The sequence below is a fragment of the Neopsephotus bourkii genome, unplaced genomic scaffold (genome assembly GCF_033783945.1).
Source record: "Neopsephotus bourkii isolate Nb327-2 ecotype Australia unplaced genomic scaffold, CSIRO-AGI_Nbou_v1 NB_372, whole genome shotgun sequence".
NCBI classification, from domain to species: domain Eukaryota; kingdom Metazoa; phylum Chordata; class Aves; order Psittaciformes; family Psittacidae; genus Neopsephotus; species Neopsephotus bourkii.
Genome location: NW_026900878.1, coordinates 299,412 through 321,730, shown reverse-complemented (window position 1 = coordinate 321,730; position 22,319 = coordinate 299,412). Strand labels below are relative to the sequence as shown.

Sequence of the window (22,319 nt, the reverse complement as noted above, 5' to 3'; positions counted from 1 at the left end):
AAATCTGGGAGTATCATGCTCTCTTGATGCAAATGTTTGGGCAGATCTCGTGGTTGCCAGGCCAGGCTGCTGGCCAGTCTTTTTGCTTAAGAAAGAAAACATTTGTTAAGTCCTGATTAATTGGTTTTATTCCTCATTTTTAGCAATACCTTTGCAAATAAACATGTGAATTTTTGTTCAAAGAACAGTGTTTGGGTGAATTTTGCCAATTCTTATTAATTGGTGGGGCTTTTATTTTCAGATTCCAGAATGTTTGAGGGATAGTTATCCCAAACCTGATCAGCCCTGTTACCTGTATGTAATAGGAATGGTGTTAACGACTCCTCTACCTGATGAGCTCAACTTCAGGAGGCGAAAGCTGTATCCTCCTGAAGATACAACAAGATGTTTTGGCATATTGACAGCCAAACCTATACCTCAGGTAATTAATCTAGCTTCTTTCCTTACTCTACATGCCCTACAACCTGTCATTTTCCACTTAGTCCCCACCCGCAGACTGAAGAATGGGTCATGTCCTTAAGAACTGCTTGATACAAAGTAACCTCCAGAAAATAAACAGTAACAGCCAAACAGTCTAGTCGCCACTTCATTTTCTGTCTTTAGTGATGGAACAGTCTGTTCTATTTTTGCCAAAATTTTGGTTTACAATTTTATTTTTTATTATTTTGCAGTGGCAAATCCAAAATGTTCATCCTTTTGTATATGAGGTGTGATAGGAGTGGCGTACCAGCTATAGAGGAGGCTGCAGAGCTACCTTATCTATATGAAAGCTATGGTAACAAGTCCTCTCAGCATTCCTAGTCTGCAGCAGAAGAAAAGGTAGTCCATGTTAATTGAAATTGGCACCTCTTGCTTCAGAAAATTTTAATAGAAAAGCATTTACTGTGAATGAGCAGAAAACGACATTTCAGGAATATTGCTGGTTTTCTTCCACATTTATTCCTTCATAATGGAAAAGACTTGAATTTTTATTTGGTCTTATAGAAAGAGAAGAGCTATAAAACACAGGAAGGAGTACTATATATAAAAATTAAAAAAATCAGTCATTCTTTAAGCCTTCAAAACCTTATCAATAATTGAAGGTCATCAAAGGTCCAAATTCTGATCCAGCTTGCTTTGGCAAGTGCTGCCTCAGCATCTAAACTAAACAACCACTACTCTGTAAAGGAATCCTACTCTGCATTTTTTCTTTTGATTTCTTTTGTGGTTTTGTTTTTTTCTTTTTTGTTTTGTTTTATTTTTTTTTTCTTATTTAGATTCCTCATTTTCCTGTGTATACTCGCTCTGGAGAGGTTACGATATCTATTGAGCTTAAGAAATCTGATTTTACTCTGTCTCTGCAAATGCTTGAACTGATAACACGACTCCATCAGTATATTTTTTCGCATATTCTTCGTCTCGAGAAACCTGCACTAGAGTTCAAACCCACAGAAGCTGATTCAGCCTATTGTGTTCTACCTCTTAATGTTGGTAAGAAGAGAGCTCTTGTTGGTTTATGTTAAGTTTTAGGTGTTAGCTGTAGAAATACTACTATATGTGGTAACTGACAATTTTTTAACTACTTTTTTATTATTTCTTCACAACTTCAAATTTGTTTAACTTGATGATTTAAGTTGATTTATAGTAGGTTTCAACTGACTCTGTAGAGGTATGAAATCATATATTTATGTCTCCTTGGTAAGTTTTTTAAAATAAGTAAGTTGTATAGAATAAGGACAAAAATTTGTAATTTACAACTTCTCAGAAAAGTTCAGCCTGGAAAACTCTCCTCTGAATAGTTATACATTTTCCTTTCTAAGTTGATGACTCCAGCACTTTGGACATTGACTTTAAGTTCATGGAAGACATTGAGAAATCTGAAGCGCGTACAGGCATTCCCAGTACACAGTATACAAAAGAAATGCCTTTTATTTTCAAGTTAGAAGATTACCAGGATGCGGTTATCATTCCACGGTGAGTACTGTATACATACTTCAGGTATGTACCAATTGTATTTATATAACACTTACAATATGGGATGTAGGTATCTGCAAAATAATTGCTTGTAAGAAATTGTAGAATGGTTTGGGTTGGAAAGGACCTTAATGTAATCTAGTTCCAATCCCCTGCCATGAAGGGACACCGCCCAGTAGACCAGGTTGCTCAGAACTCTGTCCAGCCTGGCTTTGAATACTGCCAGGGTTGGGGAATTTGCAACTTCCTTGGGCAGCCTGTTCTAGTGTCTCACCACCCTCACTTTAAAGAATTTTTTCCATGTATTTAACCTAAATCTCCTCTGTCTTAAGTTTGAACCCATTCCCCTTTGTCCTATCACTGCAGTCCCTGAGGAAGAATTTTACTATTAATCTGAAGGTATATAGCAGTGTCTCAAATAATTTAAAGATTTTTGTTGTTGTTAATACTTAATCTAAGAGGTTTTAAATGTTTAGAGCTTCCAGTAGGACCTTTTCATAAGGAATAGTAGAGTTCACCACAAAACTTAACGTAGTGTTCTGATAAAATGTAACTTCATCTGGAACTGGCCTACCAAAACCAGTTTTAATTTTGAACGATTGAGTGGGAGTCATGTTCTCTGGTTACTGCTTGCTCACATCAAAGGCCTGCTAAAGGAAGGTGTGCTGTTGGTAGATGGAAAAATTGACAAGTGAAATAGATCAGTTAAAAGAAAAAAAAAGTCTTTCTATTGAGTGTCTTTCAGAGGAGAAATCTACATCATTTTATGTACTGGATATGCAAGGGTTCTCCAGAATTGGTAGGTTTTATGGAGACTTAATTATTCCCTATGTCATGTCTGGCATGATGCGGAAGGAAGCAAATGGACTGACTGGCTTGTGCGTGTACCTAGTATATTGTCAATAATAGTAATTGTAGAATATATATCGAAGATAAATATTAGTACTTCGTTTTGGCCTCATCTGTGTTAGATTTTTTTCTTTTTTTTTTAAGTGTCTTGCTACTAGTGCTCATAAATGCTGTGATAAAAATGGTTGTGTGAAATAATGGTGACAGACCATCACAATGTATAAGAATTACTTCATGTGATCAGGGTTAGTTAGCACTGTACAAGTAGCTCATGGGTGGTGTGAATGAAGCTATGGTATTTCACCTGTCTGAAGATCTGGCCGCAGTGCCTAAATTAGTATTATTCTTCTAGGAGAGGTGGCAGAGTACATCATAAAAGAGTACCTCTCTTTTATGATAATTATTAGTTGCCATCTGGCAATGCTCAGGCCTGGGAGAAGCCAAAAAAATTTTGACCCTTTTTCATAGATGAAGAAATCTCAGAATTTCAAGTACTTCTGCCTTCAGTCAGCATAAAAATAGTGGAAATATGTGCTTGTCCATATATCCTACTTGGTTGTAAACTCGTCAGGGGAAGCATAATATGGTGATTGTAGTGGTACAATTGTAATTAAATTCTTCAGATGAGGCATGACTATGAATAAAGTAAGATAAAGAAGTTTTCAGGAAGTTCTTTTAGCCAGCGTGTTCTTCAGTGAAGTTCAGACAACCTCATAATATGACTTTCTTGATTTTTCTATTTTTTTTTTTTTCCTCTCTGGAAAAAAGCTGTAAAAACTTCTTAAAAGTGTGTTAAGAGTCCTTAGTAGTGTATTGATTTTATTTAGGGATGTCTATTTAGATATTTGAATAGAAGCTTAAAGTAGTAGATGCAGCTGATCAAGGATGACATAAGCTAATACACAGATCTGAATATTGAATGCTGATTTCTTTATTATTTTCCTTTGCATCTTAAGCATCGTATCATCCAATGAGCATCAGTAGCCACAGTAAGGGGGTTGCAGAATTCTGGCTTTATTTTTCTGCACTACAAGAACTGCATTGACCTTGGAATGCCTGTGAATTTGCCTTACATATCTGGAGTTCGGTATTTTAACTTTATTTAGAGGATGACTTGGTTAAAATACCAGTTTAGATGAGAGGTAGTACAGTCTTAACATGCAGTAGACCTCCGTTTCTATTGATGGCAGTACATGAAAGACTAGACATTAGACAGCCAAATTATCAAGTTTAATTGTTAGTTGTTTGGAATTAAGAATTACCCTTGGCAGCATTACTGTGAGATTGTTGTCCAAAGGTTAATTTTTGTCTTAGATATTTAAGACAGAAATTCTGCATTTAGTTTAAATGTTTCTGTTGGGGAAACTTCAGAAATTATAGACTGACCTTAGCACACTTCTCATTTAGCGTTTGAATTGTGTAAACAAATGGGTTTTATAACCAAAAAACCTACCAATCAAAACTCAAGTGAGCTATTTAATGGTTTATACCTGATCACATTAGAACATTAAGAGCTTAGCACACAAGCTTTACCCTAACACTATAACATACTAACATATGCCTATTTTTTTATTTATTTTTTTTTAGGTATCGAAATTTTGATCAGCCTCATCGATTCTATGTTGCTGATGTATACACTGACCTTACTCCACTCAGTAAATTCCCTTCCCCTGAATATGAAACTTTTGCTGAATATTATAAAACAAAGTATAATCTTGATCTTACTAATCTCAACCAGCCACTGCTGGATGTGGACCACACATCTTCAAGGTAACAACAGTCATATTTGTGTCTGAGGCTTGTAATTTGACTGTAAAGTGCCCTGTTTTTTTGTTTTTGTTTGTTTTTTTTTTAATTACAGGATAAAGCTGAGGGTTTGTGTTTTTCAAAATAATTACCGGTATTTTTTCTTAAGACGTACGCAATAGGCTGTAACAACTGTAACTTGATCCCATTTTTCTTCCAGAGGTAACCATGCTGTCACTTCACTAAGGTTGAATGCTAAGAATAAGTCATCACTTTAGAAAGTTTAGGCTACTAAATTCTATTAATTAATCATGTACCTATATTAGAGTATTTTTATTTTGTTTTTAGACTTAATCTTTTGACTCCTCGCCATTTGAATCAGAAGGGGAAGGCACTTCCACTAAGCAGTGCTGAGAAAAGGAAAGCAAAGTGGGAAAGCTTGCAGAATAAGCAGGTAAAATAGAAGTATCAAATTGAAGTTGCCTCTCTCGCAACAGTGATCTGACAATTACTTTTACAGGTAACATTCTTTCCTTCTCTCCTCCTCTCCCCAGATACTGGTTCCAGAGCTCTGTGCTATACATCCTATTCCAGCATCCTTGTGGAGAAAAGCTGTTTGCCTCCCCAGCATACTTTATCGCCTGCACTGCCTTTTGACAGCAGAGGAACTAAGAGCTCAAACAGCCACTGATGCTGGTGTGGGAGTTAAATCACTTCCTGCAGATTTCAGGCATGTATTTTTTTCAGGATGTGTTTTTCAATATGGTATTTTACTTCACTGGACAGTAAGGTGAAAACTATTACTGTGTTAATTTAAAACTGATACCCTTTGTTTAACTCACATCAGTTTTAAGTGAAACTTAGCTTAAAAGGACTTGATTATGAATGGTGAAGTTAGGTACTGCAGTCACTGTTCTTTTCAGAAGAATCTAACTTGGAGAATCTTCTTGTCTTGTGGCAATATTTTTTTGTTAACAAAATCAGCATATATCTTTTCAGATACCCTAACTTGGACTTCGGATGGAAAAAGTCTATTGACAGCAAATCCTTCATCTCTATTCCTAACTCCTCTTTAGCAGAGAATGAAAATTACTGTAAGCACAACACAATTGTAGTCCCTGAAAATGCTGCACATCAAGGTGCTAATGGAACCTCTTCTGCAGAAAACCATGACCAAATGTCTGTGAGTTACAGAACACTCCTCAATGAGTCACCCAGTAAACTCCAAATTGATGTCTCGGCAGAACTTGCAGCAATTAATGGTGTTTCTTATAATAAAAATCTTGCCAATGGCAATTGTGATTTAGTTAACAGAGACTTTTGCCAAGGAAATCAGCTGAATTACTGCAGGCAGGAAATACCTGTACAACCAACTACCTCATATCCTGTTCAGAATTTTTACAGCAGTGAGAACCAGCCCAAGCCCAGCAATGAATGTACTCTACTGAGTAATAAATACCTTGATGGAAATGCTAACAGATCTACCTCAGATGGATGCCCCAAAATGGCAGTGACCACCAGTACTTCAAAAGCTATTAATCTTTCAAAAGACACAGCAGATTCTGAAACGAACCCTTCCAATGGGTACTCCTCAAAAACTCTTGGTCCTAATCCTGGTCTCATTCTTCAAGCTTTGACTCTTTCAAATGCTAGTGATGGATTTAATCTGGAGCGGCTAGAAATGCTTGGTGATTCATTTTTAAAGCATGCCATCACTACGTACTTGTTTTGCACTTACCCTGATGCTCATGAGGGACGGCTGTCATATATGAGAAGCAAAAAAGTAAGTAGTAACAATCCAGTGATGGTAGGTAAAGGGCATGTTGTAACCAGCCATACGCATAAGAATTTTGCTAGAAGCTTGAATGGTAGCAGGTTGATTTAATTCCACCCCTTTACTAATTATACATTGGGTAGTGTGCGTATAAGAATGAAAATAGTGGGCTACAGGATTAATGTTGCCATAACTGTGATTGATTGAAACTGTTTTCTGCAGTTCATTTTGAAATCTAGAAGAGTTAATTATCAGCCTAAGAAAGGATAGGTTTGAATAAAAAGTTCAAGGTTAGCAAAGGTAATTGATGGACTGAACACTAGAGCTGTATAGAGTTTCTTTAACAGGAGTGCTTGAATGAAGGGTTGAGCTAGCAGCACAGAGCCTTAGGTTGTGACTTGATTTGACTGTTCGGTTGTTTCTTCAATAACTTACTTTCCTTGAAAACTTTTACCGTGATCTTACACGAATGCTAAAAATAAATCAACAGCACCAACAAAAAAAATCTTACGGAAGTGTTGCATTAAAACGTTTGAAAGTATTTTAAAGTAAATGTAAACAGTACAGAGCAGAGTCTTCAGTTCTGTTGCTGCAGTTTTTCAATTCTGGAATAATCAGTCATGCGAAACTGTTCTGGGTTTTTCTTTCCCCCCACATAATGTGATAACTTGAATTAAATGCTGAGGATTTGATTGTCTGTCTCTAATAGTTTAATTCTCAGTGATGTATTTTGAATAGTTTAATCTTGGAAAATAAGGAGGGCTAAATAAATTGCACAGTTCAAATAAAGGAAATGATTAAATATTCAAGTTCAAATTCCAAGACTTTAAAAACAAACATGGAAATTGTGTTTAGAATGAGAAGTGAAGCTCAGAAGTTGATAGTTACAACGTAAAAGGAAATATGTTTGCATGTGAGTGCTTTTTTTTTTTCCCCTCTTAAAATATTTAGAAGAATTTTAGAGTGTGAACACAACATCTGTGTTGTGACTTAATAAGATTTGTTATATGGAACTGTTTTAACACTTTCTACTGCCAAGGTTTAGGTGAATCTACCCATAATAACAATAATTTTTCATTCCAAATCTCACCTGAATATTCATTAATAATGGTAATTAATGATACTCATACAGGTCATTTTTACTGTTATTTTTAAGAGAAGCAATAATTTTATTTTGCAAATAGGATTTAATCTGTCAGATTTCTTTAATTGAATTTGACACATCTATTGTGCTTAGTCTTAAAAAAATAGTATTAAAATAATCTATTTTAAGAAAGCTGAAATGCTTTTTGAGATCTAGATAAAAATGCATGATGGTACAAGATATAGCACGACATTTAAACTCATTTTGCTCCTTTTGCATTTTAACCTGAATTTATGTATGTCCAGAGGTTTATGAGAATGTGTTTTTTCTTGAAGGTCAGCAACTGTAACTTGTATCGCCTTGGAAAAAAGAAAGGACTGCCTAGTCGTATGGTGGTATCAATTTTTGATCCCCCGGTCAACTGGCTTCCTCCTGGTTACATAGTAAACCAGGATAAGAGCAACACTGATAAGTGGGAGAAGGATGAAGTGGTAAGACTTGATTTAACTATGTCGAAGAGTAACTATTCACGTATCTGTATTCTCCACCCCTACCTCCTTCTAACCCCCAGATATTTTGCTAAAAAAGTGAATCTGTATCTTTGTTTCCTTTCTAAAACTTCACCTTAACTTACGGAAAATTAGAGGAAAACTGATCCGGAATAGAACCTGGAGTTAGGAAATTTACTGAGCATCGTCCAATAATGAGTGTGTATATTAATGGAAAAGTAGAGAAGAAAAAACGTTTTGTTTGTAGTTAGTGTACTCAGGAGTTTTTCTGAAATAAATGAGTTCACCTTCATAGAATATGTGAAAGGGAGTTGGTTTTCATAGTGCTGAGAATGAAGATTGAACTGGCTTGAGAAAATGTTCAGTATTGGTTGCTGTTAGCTTGCACCATGGGTGTGGCTGAAGGCTACTTTGCATCCAAAATACAATGCTGGGTTAGCCACCCTCACTGTCTAAAGCTTCAAAATGACAAATCTTAATTAGGAGCAGTTCCAATTATTTTCTGACTAACCCCATTGTATGTTGATAGTAGAAGTGTGTGTGCAAGAAATGTCACTGATCGCAGCAGTCAGTAATATAATCTTTAAGTGTTTCGAGAATGGTTTGGAGGTCAAGGAAGGAGGTGGAGGTATTTTTTTTCTTTTTCCCAAATCTGGAGACCATACTCGATTGTAGAACCACCAGAGGGCACATGAGAGGACTGTTAGTTAGATGTACTGTGCAAATAAATGTTTATTTCAGAATAAACCAATCTGATTATTGTGGTTCTGTGTGTGCCAATATTTCCATTTCAAAGAGACTTACTGATGTACCTTTCTAAAAGTAAGACAGTACATTTGGGAAAGAAGTTAATCATTGCTTTTTAGAAGCTTTCAGTTCACCATAACATTTTAGTGGCCTCTTTCTCCTTGCTAGTCATTGTTTATTTGTAAATTAAATACACAGTTTCAGATGAAAATGCAGACTGTCGTGCAATTAAGTAGTACTGGGGTTTGTGCCAAGTAGATGTTTTGCTTTCTTACATATAATTTTCATTCTCCATCCATGGGCTGATGGACTATAACTGGGGCTAGAAAAACTCATATTATTATGATAAATCATTACAAAAACATCCTAGTCAGATGTTGGCATTTTTTATGTTACCAGGCTTTATTAAGGGGAAGGATCTTCCTCCGCTCATTTGATCAGGTAGCTTATTTCGAAAAAGCATGAAAGAAGCACTTAAATGTATTTAGCTTGTAAGTGGCCATAACTAACTCAAAATCAATCAGGTATTCTTTAAGAAAAGGTTAGTTTTTCTGAGGATCATTGTTGATTAATTTTTTTGAATGCTGTCTGATGAAAATGACCTATCAGGCTTGCTTCCTGGCTCCTTCAGCTACTGTTCATTCTCATCACTTCAATTTTTATTACTTTTCTTATAGATGAAGCAACATGCAAACAATGTTAGGGTAGTTCATGTAGCCGTTCTGCTAATTAAAATGGATTTAATTTTAAGAAAATTGAATGAAATTGTAGTAAGAATTAAATTTATCACTTGTTAAATCTTTGTGAAAGCAGACAGCAATCTGTTTTGAATCATCTAGCTAGACATGTCTCAGTGTATTTTTTTCAGTGATAGGTATGGCAGGTGGTATGTAACAAGAAAAAAAACAGCACTAGCTCCAATTGGGACTGGTTAAATTAGTCTTACTTCGAGCATTATACTGCTACTAGTATCCAAAACAACTACGTCAAATCAAATGTTGCTATCTCTTTCTGATCAATTAAATCTAAGGAAATCCCAGCTGTGTATATGTGAGATGGGCAATTACAGCAGCAGAAATTCTTTTGGCAAATGTCTAAACTGAATTTCTGTAGCCAGTTTTTTCCCCTGCCCTCCTCCCCCCCCCAATCACTAAATCTCACTAAGCCGTGCTCTGTCCTGATGAGGAATGCTGTGATCTGATCCTTAGCTGGTTTCAAGTGTTGCCTAGTGCACCTTACAGCTGCCACCCATCCTCACATCTAGAGAGTTGTGCATTTGGCCAAGAGGAACAGGTCCCCCATGGTAGCATCTGGTTCACAGATATGTAAGATTAAGTGTCTGAGACCTATAATATGACATACATAGATTGAGGGCAGATATGAGCTGTTTCACTTGATTCAAAATGGTGTTGGCTTTCAGGACCCATTCCAGAAAAGCACTTTGAATCTGATCTTGCTTCTATCAAATTAAGTGGCAGAATTCCCGCTGACATCAGTGATGCTGGTTTGAGTCTGTGAATAGTCCTTTTGATGTTCGGAAGACTACTTGTGCATTTAGCTAATATGTTTTAAGTGCTCTCTTGGATTGGGGCCCATGGCGAATTATACAGCATTGTATAGTTTGGGCATATCTGTGTTCAATTTATAATTTACATCAGTCCATACCAGTTTGCTCAATATGAGCCAGGGAAAAAACATGAGACATCATTAGTTTTGCTGGTGTGGGTATGTATGTAAGTATTAGAAAATTGGTGACAACTTTAACTTGATTAGTTAAGGCTATAAGTACAGCCTGAAACAACCCAGAAGTTTAAGCCAGTATTTACTTGTTAAAGAATTAATGCTATTTGCCTTTGCATCTACTTCATGATTTCATGAATATGTTAACATTCAGTTTAAAAACTGCTTTCACAATTTTAGACTTGCCGTATTGAAATCCTGGTGATACTAAATGAATGGAAAACTGGAGAGATAGCATATTTGTTAAAACTGAGAATTATTAACTTGCACGGTGGTTCTTGCAGAATAAAAGAATTGTTCTATATCTACTATATGATAAGCAGCCAGATCACTTCTTGAATCCCCAACCTGTGCAGTGAAGACAGTAACACACATAAGCATTAGGGTTCTTGCCAGCTAACTGGTATTAGACTTCCGGTTTTGATCTGCAATAAAAAATCACCAACACTGATACACTAAACTTACTTTCTACTAATTTGCCAAGTAGACTGAATTAATTAGCAGCTAACTGTGTTTGAGAATATAGAGAAAGGTATTTTGCTTTTTCAGGTGATTACTATTGAAGAACTAGGGAAAGAAGTTCTTATAGTTTTTTACATGGAATGCATTTTCCAATTATGTATCCAGAAAATGAGATTATCTTGATTATGACTATAGCAAGTTCTGCAGGTCCCTTAGTATTTGCCATAGAAGGATGCATAAAGAATCTTCAGAATTGCTTTGGGTCAATGTTTGTAATAGCCTTACTTAGCAGCTAGAGAGAAGGATGCACCCAAAAAATGTTCCTTGTACTTCTCCACATTTTTTAATACAGAATTCCTGTGTCTACTTGGTATACAAATGTATAATGTTTAGTGGATTTAGTTAATCCTAGGTGCACCATATTGTAGTAGAAGCACAAGTTTCTGTGAAATGCTGCATGTTGTATGTAGAATATATGCTATTATAGGTTAGCATTAAAGGGTTTATATTCTAAGACAGTTATTCTAGTCTTAAAATTCTAGTGTAAATCGAGGTTATATTGTGCATCTGATCAGACAATGTAATTAGAAACGTGAAAAAAAATCAGTCATTGTTAGCAAACACTACTCAAATCCCACACTTCTGACAGTTCTGGAATTAAAAGTTTCTCATTTCCCTCTTTGGTACCATATTTTTTGTGTTCTTTCATAGACAAAGGAGAACTTGTTGGCTAATGGCAAAATTGATAATTATGAAAATGATGAAGAGGATCAAAACCTAATGTGGAGGTTACCCAAGGAAGAAACAGACTTTGAAGATGATTTTCTGGAGTATGATCAGGAGCATATCAAATTCATTGATAATATGTTAATGGGATCAGGGGCTTTTGTGAAGAAAATTTCTCTCTCTCACTTTTCAACCACTGATTCAAACTATGAATGGAAAGCACCCAAGAAGTCTTCCCTGGGTAATGTTCAGTTTTCGTCAGATTTTGATGATTTTGACTATAGCTCGTGGGATGCTATGTGCTATCTGGATCCTAGCAAAGCTGTTGAAGAGGATGATTTTGTAGTGGGCTTCTGGAATCCATCAGAAGAAAACTGTGGTGTTGATGCGGGAAAACAGTCTATCTCGTATGACTTGCATACAGAGCAGTGTATTGCTGACAAAAGCATTGCAGACTGTGTGGAAGCCCTGTTGGGCTGCTATCTGACCAGCTGTGGTGAAAGAGCTGCTCAGCTTTTCCTGTGTTCACTGGGGCTGAAGGTGCTCCCTGTAATTAAAAAAACTGATTGGGAAGGCACTTTGTGTGCTAGCAGAGAGAATTGTAACAGCGAGCAAAAAAATCTTTCATCAGACTCTATTTCTGCTTCTATACCTAATTCAGAGCCTTCTCTGTATAAAGACCTAGAGTATGGTTGTTTGAAGATTCCACCAAGGTGTATGTTTGATCACCCAGATGCTGAAAAAACCCTAAATCACCTTATTTCTGGTTTTGAAAACTTCGAGAAGAAAATAAACTACAGTTTTAAGAACAAGGCTTATCTTCTTCAGGCATTTACTCATGCCTCGTACCATTATAATACCATTACTGGTAAGTAGTCTTAAACGAGTGGGGGTTTTCCCCATATTGTAAATATAGGAGAAGCAGTATATGATGTGTTCCCATACATAGTTTTTTTTAGACAACATGTTTCTTTAAAAAGACAATAGTCTCTGAATATTAAGTCTTTGAGAATACTGTCTTGCTCTTTATTTCAGGAGGGGGTTATGTGTGGAAGCTGTATCTCAGTGATTATTCATATTTTGAATAATAGACTGAAGTCTTCATCAAGTTTTGGGAAAGAGGAGCATTTTTCGTCTTTGCTGTATCACTAGTGTATGTGACTGACATTAGATCTTTATTTAGCTGAAATAAGTTCTTGTAGAACTCTGGAAAATTGCAGTGTACTTCTAGAAGTAGCAATCGTGTTTTGCAAATATATTTAGCAAATTTGTCCATAACTTAATCCCAAGAATATTACCCTTTGACCATGCTTCTGAAGATTAAAACTATACAACTTTAATTAGCTGAATAGTCTGTAGTACTATACCACATGGAGACTTCCCTTTGAAGTTGTGAATTAGAAGGCATAGTCTAAGTCTAGGCATTGTATTGAGTATATATTTAAAGTCCAAGTTTGAAGCAATTGACTAAATCAGGCTAAATATTAATTTCAGGCTAACTGCTTAATGTGTCTCTACGTGCTCTCACAGAAGATTCTACAGCAGCACAAATTTGTATTCCTGTGATCTTCTTGCATGACTTTTGCTTATACCAATTAGCATAGTATTTGTTCATTCTAAAACTTTAAATATTTTGCTATTATAATATACAATTAAAACCAAACGATGGTAAATTTCAACCCTGTTAAAAGTGAATGGCAAATTCTTGTGCAGTCAGCAGTCTGAATTTTTCCCCAAAGTGAATTGGTTCTTTATTCCAAGGAGTAAGAAATTTCTGCTTTAATTAAAGAAGTTGTTTTGACAATGTTAGTACATTGAAAAGCAGTTCACACTGTACATTGGAATGCTCCTTTAGCTTTTTATTCTGGGTAATACTACTGTCTGTGTATTTACTTTTCACAAGTATTTCAGAAAACATATAGAAGGTAGATAATCCCTTTACACACATACACATGCATACTAACAGAAACCTTGAGGCATAGTGTCTAGCTGAAATTGTGTTGTTGGGTCCAGAAGTTTTGGTTCCATTTCTGTTTACCAAATAAGGCAGCTATGAATTGCTGTTGCTTGTAATTTCTTCTGTTAAGGAGTAGCTAGTAATCAACATCTGGCAGTATCTTTGGTATAGCTGCTATAAAAACAGCTTAGTACTAGCCATTTCACTCTCATGTTACTTTTGTAGCAATTCTGTCTTCCTTCCTTTCTATCTACCCATCCTTGTTTACTTTCAAGACTGCTTTTTGCTTTTGTTTATGTTCTAAAAATAGATTTGCATAGCTCTCCATTCCTGTCCCCTGCCAATTTTCCGAACAGCCAGTGCTTGACAATTTTAGGTTCCAGTTTAAAAGACCCATTCTTAATGAGAATTTTAGTTCAATGCTTTTTGAGAAGTCTAAGTATGTGGTGAATTAGATGAAAAATCTGAGATTGTATGTTCCTCCTGCTTTTGTTGCATTGTTTTCTTATGAGGTTTTTTGAGGTTTAACTGTTACCGTTTTCTGATCGGCTTGCTAGTGGAATCCCTTAATTTTACTTTTTTTGATCTTTCTTGGTGCATTGGTGAAGATTTTGAGTAAAAGCATTAATTGATTATAAACAAAATCGTTTGCTAGCCTGACAAATTAATATTTAGTTAAAAAATGTCTATTATTAGATGTAACTTCTGTTTTTTCTGATTTTTTAATAGAATTCAATAACTAATTGCTCTGAACACAGATACCTGTTTTTAAAAAACAGATTGTCTCCTCTGAGAATTGGCTAGTTTGTGGAATTTAAGTGGCAGTGTACCAGACCTCTTACCCAGAATGGCCTGGAAAGAATGTGTGTGTTAAACTTAATTGTGGTGTTGTACATTCTTTTATTTCCAATGCCTTAAGATTGTTACCAGCGCTTAGAATTCCTCGGAGATGCAATTCTGGACTACCTCATAACCAAGCACCTTTATGAAGACCCACGGCAACACTCTCCAGGAGTTCTTACTGACCTGCGATCTGCTCTAGTCAATAATACCATTTTTGCATCATTAGCTGTTAAGTATGACTACCACAAGTACTTCAAAGCTGTCTCTCCTGAACTGTTTCATGTTATTGATGACTTTGTGCAGTTTCAAATGGAAAAGAATGAAATGCAAGGAATGGATTCTGAGGTTAGTGGAAGTAGAAGAAATGTGTTCAGTATCTGAATTGAAACATGCTACTGAATTTCTTAGTGATGGACATTTTTGTAATACTTTAGTTTTATGCACACAGCAACCAAAGAAGCAGGCTCGCAGTAACAAAGCATACAATATGCAAATTAAAATGCAATCTTTAGAAAGTATAAAGTAAGAACTTTCATAAAATAATCAAATTGAAAACAGTTTGCCTCTAGATTTTTGTGACACTTGATTTCAGTCACTATTTCGCTTTTGTGTTATTGTTAGAACAGTATGCAGGCAAGGGGGTAGCAGGACCGCTTAGCCTGGAAGCTGCTACTATATCATAAAATCATGACAAATTAATAAGTCATATAACACTGATTTAGTATAGGATATCCATGCAACATCATGAGCAATACTACCTTCGGACTATGTGGAGATTATTCAACGTAGCACACTGACAGATGTTTCCACCATTTTGCTTTTGACCATTTCTGCTGGCACAGGTGTTACTGCACTGTGCTCAAGTATGTGTGACATGCTCTTGTGGGCTTTATATCTGCTAACCAGGGAAACATAGCATGCAGCTTTCGAATAAACCACTTGAAAGACAGTTTAACTGAAGACCTGCAAGCACAGATCCTATCTGTTCTATGCAGGAAGAAAGCTAATGATAGTGAACATCTATTTGCTGGAGATCTATTAGTCTAAAACTAATTCACTTAGATAAGCTGCTCAGAAAATGTATGAGAGCAGGGGTCTTATGAGTCAAATTCTAATCAGGGTCCTGGAAGAGATGCACTTTCTCATTATTCTTTCTTTAGAAGTGTTATCCAATGCATAGCCCTCATAGTTTGTCTTCTGAAAAACTGTGACCAATCTCTTGGAAAGTATTCTATCAGGGAATACTCCAGCACTCAACAAGCATGTTACCTGTGTCTTTAGTAATTTCTTCTTTTTGCTACACAACTTAGAAGGTGGCAATCAAAATACTTCTGTTACAAACATGGTTTTACAGTCTTGCCCTGTGTTGCAGAGTGAAATCAGTATGAGTGAAAAGGCTAAAAACTTATTTGAAGACCTCAGAGTAGTGATAGTTTTTTGCTGGTATGCAAAAAGGTTGCCTAGAAACTTCCTCCAAAGTTGCAACCAAATTGTGTGATAGCTGTTTCAAATAAAATTCTTGTTTTGCTGTCCCTATGCCTGCTCCCTATCTTGGTCTGGCACTGAATTACTGAAACTCTTATTTCATCAGAGTTAATGCAAGAGTCTTTGTTTCTGCAGTTCATGCCAGCTAGGCTGGTTTCCATGTGTGTCTCCACATCATCTGCTTGCTTTTTTCGAGTATCACTCGTGAAACATCTGTTGTCCCTTGCTTTATAGCTCTTAATTTCTCTCTCCTGTTATTTCAGTATAACTCAAAAGGGCTTCAGTTCGTATTTGGTATGAAATACACTATTCAGAAGAGTTGAACTTGGTTTTTAACATAAAAATTCCTGTTTGGGGTGTTTACACATCAGCTCTCATTTCTTGTTTGATTTATTTTGGGTAGAAATACTGGGTTGTACTGGTTCATGAAGTATTTTGGTGGCTGTTAAGAGAACTGACATTGGCCCCTACCTTGGGGTTTAAACCCAACAGAGTGAGAAAGTAGTTGCTGGGAGAAAAGACAAACTTACTTTCTTTTAGGCAGAGGAGTGTTATGGTCAAAAATTTCTGTTTCTGATCACTTTGTTTGGACTTAGGTGAATGTATATTGTATGTATTTGATGTATTTCTTGTAAAGGGTTAGATTAACTCAAGGCCTTTAAAACATAGACTGAAAGTTTAACTTTAATAATGAGACTATGCTATTGTCTTAAGATAGTAGCATAGAAGAAAACTCTGCCTGCTACCTTTAAAAGGTAGCTAAGTGTGCCTGCTAGCTGTCTCATGTTGCTGGTTATCACTAGTGGCTCAGTTTACTGGTGCTTGTTTCATGCTTGTCTTCTGGGGTAAATGAGATAAGGAAAAGTACACCCAACTTTCATCCAGAGATTTTGAAGCTTTCATACAGATTTTTGAAGCTGCTTCTAGGGGATGCCTAATGTATGAAATCTTCCTTTATTATGCGTAGCTTTCTAGTATTAACTGATTGAGCCAAGTCTGTTTCTTATTGGAAAAACCAGACCCATGGTAAAATCCTACAGAAATACATGAGGAATTCACAAAGCACATAAGGGTCTCTGTACACAATGGTGCTTGGAAGTTTTTTTATTTTTGCATTTGAAAAATGACATATCCAGCAACTTGGTTTCTTTGGGGAATAAAAGAGCAATTTCACTGTGGAAAATTGTCAGTGAAAAGCTTAAAGGAAGCAGCACAGGATAGCATGAAAGAGAGATTTCTGAAGATCTTTTTATTTAAAAATATGCAATTGTTTCTCTCTTCTTCCTTTCTTCCTGCATCCCCCTGCTTTTTTTAATTGCTAACAGCTCAGAAGATCTGAAGAAGATGAAGAAAAAGAGGAAGACATTGAAGTACCAAAGGCCATGGGGGATATATTTGAGTCTCTCGCTGGTGCCATTTATATGGATAGCGGAATGTCTTTGGAAATGGTGTGGCAAGTATACTATCCGATGATGAGGCCATTAATAGGTATTGTCTGCTTTCAGAAAAGAAAATAATAATTAAGTGCCATCTACTACGAAGAGAAGAAAGCTAATTTTTTTTTTCCCCCTTCCAAATAGAGAAATTTTCTGCTAATGTGCCCCGTTCTCCAGTGCGAGAGCTGTTGGAGATGGAGCCAGAGACAGCCAAATTTAGGTAAGAATATGCTTCCTTTGGTACACACTGCCATAAAATATTTTTAAGCTGTGCTTCATAAATGTCAGAAGTTAATTTCTTTTGCACTAAGCGGCTAGCTGGATTGTTGTGTTCACTGATTTTTATTGCTTTTTATTGCATAACTTTGAGAAAAGTAACAATTTCTGTTTAACTATACTGCTTTAACTTCTGTAGAAAAGAGAATGTAGGTCTCTTTATTTCACATTAACTTACTTAGGGAGTAAGTAATTCTTGTGTGTATTTTTGCAGTCCTGCAGAAAGAACTTACGATGGAAAGGTCAGAGTAACAGTGGAAGTTGTAGGAAAGGGAAAGTTTAAAGGTGTTGGCAGAAGCTACAGGATTGCCAAATCTGCAGCTGCAAGAAGAGCACTACGAAGCCTCAAAGCAAATCAACCTCAGGTCCCAAACAGCTGAGACTCCTCTTAAAAATAAAATGGGGGGAAAAAACACAAATAAAGAAAATTTTTAAAAATGTTGATGTTGAGAGGAACAAATTGGAAGACAGAATTTAAAGTTTGTTTGATAACAGAATAGATAACGAAACATTTAACATGTATAAAATTTTGGAACTAATTGTAGTTATAGTTTTTTGCGCAAACACAATCTTGTCTTCTTTCCTCACTTCTGCTTTGTTTAATCACGAGAGTGCTTTAATGATGACATTTAGCAAGTGTTCAGAATAATTGTTGTCAGGTCTTTATGGTTTACTTTTATTGTCAGTACAGCTTTGCTTAGTGTTAGAAGGCCAGGGAGCTTATGCCTAATGCAGTTGCTAGATTTATATATAGTAATCTTGAAATTCTTCAATCTGTGCACTAGTGCCAGTCATAAAGCAGTTGATAAACTGTGCTGGATGATTGGGTATAAGAAAGAATAAGTGTGCCAGTATTCTCTCTCTTCTTTTTCTTTTTTTTTTTTTTTTTAAATCTCTCCATGTCGTCTTTTTACATTAAGATGGCATTCCCAATCATTATTGCACTTATTTGTTAGGGACAGATTCTAACTGAAAAGGCTGGCATACTGGTAGAATGAAACTTCCGTTTCATTATGCCACACAGTCTTGCATAAAAAAAGGTTCTTGCCTTAAAAATAAATAAACCCTCATTAATAATCTTTTAATTTCTGATCTTTTTTTGGAACAAGCTGTTTTACATTCCCTTCATTTTATTATGCATTTTACAATGATACAGCTCTATATTTACAGTACGACTCATGACTATAGCTGTGACTTATTACAGGATTATAATAGAAATTGTATTCATATATATGTAATTAGGTTATTTTTAACAATTCTGAGGAGGTGGTTAGTCAAAAGTTGGGTTGTTTTTTTTATACCATAAACAAATATGGTCTTTGGTTAAAATTTCAATTTCACACAAACATACAAGCTAGATAGTTTCAGTACTGGAAACAGTAATGAATAATTGCACAGTGCAAACTGTCACTCTAACAAAATAACCTTTGACATATCACACCTTAAATATGCTGCAGATTTTATAGTCAATTGGTTACGTATTTAACAAACAGAGCACCTTTACACTTAAAGATATTTCCACATAAATTTCTTACTGTACTTTTCAGAGTTGCATGCATATTTCGCCTACCAAAGCTGTGCTGTTAAATAACATGAAAATTGATGTTTGAGATACAACTGCCATACTTTTGATACATCTGTGATTTAGGTCCTTAATTTAGAGAAACTAGCTCATTGGTGTTTTGGTCTGCTGGGAACAGGGGGTGGAAATCGTACTTTTATTTTTTAGGCTTTGCCTATACTTCTTTAATTAGATTTTTGTAGGCACTCTTTACTTAAATACCTCAGTTCTTTTTTTCTTTTCTTTTCTTTCCTTTTTTTTTTTTTTTGCATGCGTTTTTCTGTTTTGGTGCTATGTTTATATATTATGCTTGAAATTTTAATTTTTTGCACTGTAACTATAATACCTCTTAATTTACCTTTTAAAAAAAGCTGTGGGTCTCGTATTCCCACCAGTATCAATAGAGGTTTGCTGCAATTTTGCCCTGTTAATTATGCTTGAAGTTTGAGAAAGCAGAGCAAGGTGTTTTAACGTTTTCCAGCACAATAGTTTGAAGTTGATGCTGTGTCTTATGTATTAAATTACAAATAAATACTGTATTTCCTGCTTTTAAACCCTTTTCCTTTCCTCACCAATGCACACTAAAACAAAACAAAAACTGTCAGCTCTTGCTTTCTTAACAAAAGAAAATAAATGCCTTAGTGACAAGGGATAGACATTAAGCTTTTCTGAAATACAGTTTTCAAAAGTTCATGTTTTCTATCTGAGTCATTTTTCATTCTGCAAAAAGGACCATTCGTATATTTGAAAGCAGCATTGTTATAGTAGTGAGAACGAGAATTAAAATACTAGCTTATAAAAAATTCTAGCATTTGTTTGGTTCTTCAGTCATGAAAATAGAACAGGGAAATACAAGACCTGCAAGTCTTGATGTATATAAAACAAGTGTAAATGAAATGGAATAGTAAAAACACACAGTCTGAATTTTCAAAGGTAAATTGTTTTAACTGGTTTGGTTTGTTTTGTTTTGTTTTGCTTTTAAAGGTCACTGATTTAAGTTACAGCTCTTTTTTCATGGTAGGAATGAAGTTTTCTAGCAAAAATACATGATTACTAATGTTAACAGTTCTGTGTTTCTGGCCAGACATCAGTCGGCAGATGAAATCAGACCGTCTAGAAAGTCTTAAGTAGTTTTAACTGCGTTATGAAAAACTAAAGTTTAAGTTAGTCTTTGAATGCCTAAAATTTCTTACTGATTATTACAAGGTTATAGATTCTCAGGGGTTTCAGGTAATTGCTAGCAGTAAAATGCTACAGAGTGTCTTGATGCAAAGAAAATTAACTGAACTTGTTCTGTGTTTCAGAATAGTTTAATGATTGCTTTGTTACTAGATAAAGCCTATGAATTGGAAATCTGAAATGTGTAGTGGCTGACTATAAAGTAGTTTCTGCTGCTGATGCGTTTTTAAATGTGTTTTAAATGCCGTAATTTTTTCCAGTGTGACCTCATTGAAATATTTTTTATCCTTGGAGATAGAAAATTCTTAGTAGTTTCCATGTTATACATCTGTGTGTTTTACCCTACAGTTGATATGATTTTGCTATTGGACATTGTATGCTATTAAAGACCTAAATCTGATCATTTGAAGGTTGGGATAGAAATCACTTGACATGCTATAAGCACAAGTGTAAGCGGACTGTTGTAACCCATCTTCAAAAGCAACCACACAGGCTTGTCATAAATAGTGTGGGGGTTAGTTGGCATGAACCTTGTTTGGTTTGGTTTTTTTTTTTTTTTTAATCTTAAGTCCTGTTATACTGTACTTTAAACAGTCCTCCTAACTATGCTGCGTTTTTATTTTTATGGCTTTTTTTTTTTTGCGCTGTTCTGTTCATGTAGCACAAATAAGCATTGCACTTGGTACCATGCTTTACCTCATTTCAAGGAAAAAATGCTTAACAGAGAGGAAAAATGTGGTTTGGCCTTGCTGCTGTTGTGATTTACTGAATTTGAAAAAGATAATTATAATGCCTGCAATGTGTCATTTACTTGCACAACTGAGGTCATTTGTAATGTCTGTGGCATTTTTACTGTATGTGGAAAAATACAACAATGATGTGCACCAACTCTTGATTGTATTTTAAAGCTATTGTCTTTCTACTACATCATTTTACTGTTATGTGAAGTAATTAAAATTAGAATGGCCTCTAACACTCCAGTAATTATCTCTGAACAAACCAACATATTATGCATATATTGTAGTTTTTGTGAGTAGATGGCCCCTAGTAATTTGGTCAACTTCAACTAAATCTCTGCTCAGTCTGAATGTTGAGTGTGCAGTAGTGACTTTTAAAGTGTTTGTTGAGCTTGATGCTGCTAAAAGTCCATACAGAAAAAAGCCTATTTCTAAGTCTCATTACACAATAGTAAGTTGTGACTGCAGAGTACAGAACTTGGACAAGTACCAGTTTCCATGCTGGGGAGAAATATAGTGGTGGCCCAGGGATGAGGTACCAGATCCTCAGCCGGTGCAACTTGATGTAGTATCATTTTAATCAATGGAACTGCATTCTTTTACATACCTGAAGATCTTTTGTTTATATGTATGTTGCAGATTGGGTTTTCCTCCTTGTAAAGAAATACAGAACCATAAACTGGAAATTATGGGGTTTTATGTTACTGCATACGACATAGCTACGCTACATGCGTTTATTTGTATAGAAGGTGAAATCTTTGTATCACAGTCACAACAGCACATGTTATCCAAAAACGAGGAGTAGCATCGTGATCTGTTGTGATACTGTACTTGCCTCTCACAGTATTTTGGGTTTGTATGTTTTTTTGGGGGGATCCCTACAAAAACATTCTCATGGAAATACCTGTATTTATTACATGAGTGAATCATAGAATACTTAGGGTTGGAAAGGACCTTAAGATCATCAAGTTCCAACTCCCCTGCCATGGGCAGGGACACCTCACACTAAACCATGCCACCTAAGGCTCTGTCCAACCTGGTCTTGAACACACCGCCAGGGATGAAGCATTAACAACTTCCTGGGCAACCCATTCCAGTGCCTCATCACCCTTACAGTAAAGAACTTCTTCCTTACATCCAATCTAAACTTCCCCTTTTTAAGTTTTAACCCATTACCCCTTGTCCTGTCACTACAGTCCCTAATGAAGAGTCCCTCCCCAGCATCCTTATAGTCCCCCTTCAGATACTGGAAGGC

General features: G+C 35.7%; 1 protein-coding gene across 7 annotated transcripts in view; it reads left to right on the top strand.

The window, feature by feature from the left end:
• DICER1 (dicer 1, ribonuclease III) overlaps positions 1–21,750 on the top strand; it is a 66,423-nt gene extending 44,673 nt beyond the window's left edge. For 6 of the 7 annotated variants that reach the window (XM_061348867.1, XM_061348869.1, XM_061348866.1 and 3 more), the window contains 13 exons: positions 242–421; positions 1,257–1,470; positions 1,800–1,953; positions 4,390–4,572; positions 4,897–5,002; positions 5,103–5,278; positions 5,548–6,331; positions 7,742–7,897; positions 11,576–12,458; positions 14,467–14,735; positions 17,201–17,363; positions 17,456–17,531; positions 17,802–21,750. In XM_061348867.1, coding sequence (XP_061204851.1) covers positions 242–421; positions 1,257–1,470; positions 1,800–1,953; positions 4,390–4,572; positions 4,897–5,002; positions 5,103–5,278; positions 5,548–6,331; positions 7,742–7,897; positions 11,576–12,458; positions 14,467–14,735; positions 17,201–17,363; positions 17,456–17,531; positions 17,802–17,967 — 3,510 coding nt within the window. In that variant the 3' untranslated portion in view covers positions 17,968–21,750. Of the gene's footprint in view, positions 1–241; positions 422–1,256; positions 1,471–1,799; positions 1,954–4,389; positions 4,573–4,896; positions 5,003–5,102; positions 5,279–5,547; positions 6,332–7,741; positions 7,898–11,575; positions 12,459–14,466; positions 14,892–17,200; positions 17,364–17,455; positions 17,532–17,801 lie in introns of those variants that run through there. The other variant, XM_061348872.1, reaches the window with a different exon arrangement.
• Positions 21,751–22,319: the final 569 nt, after the last annotated feature.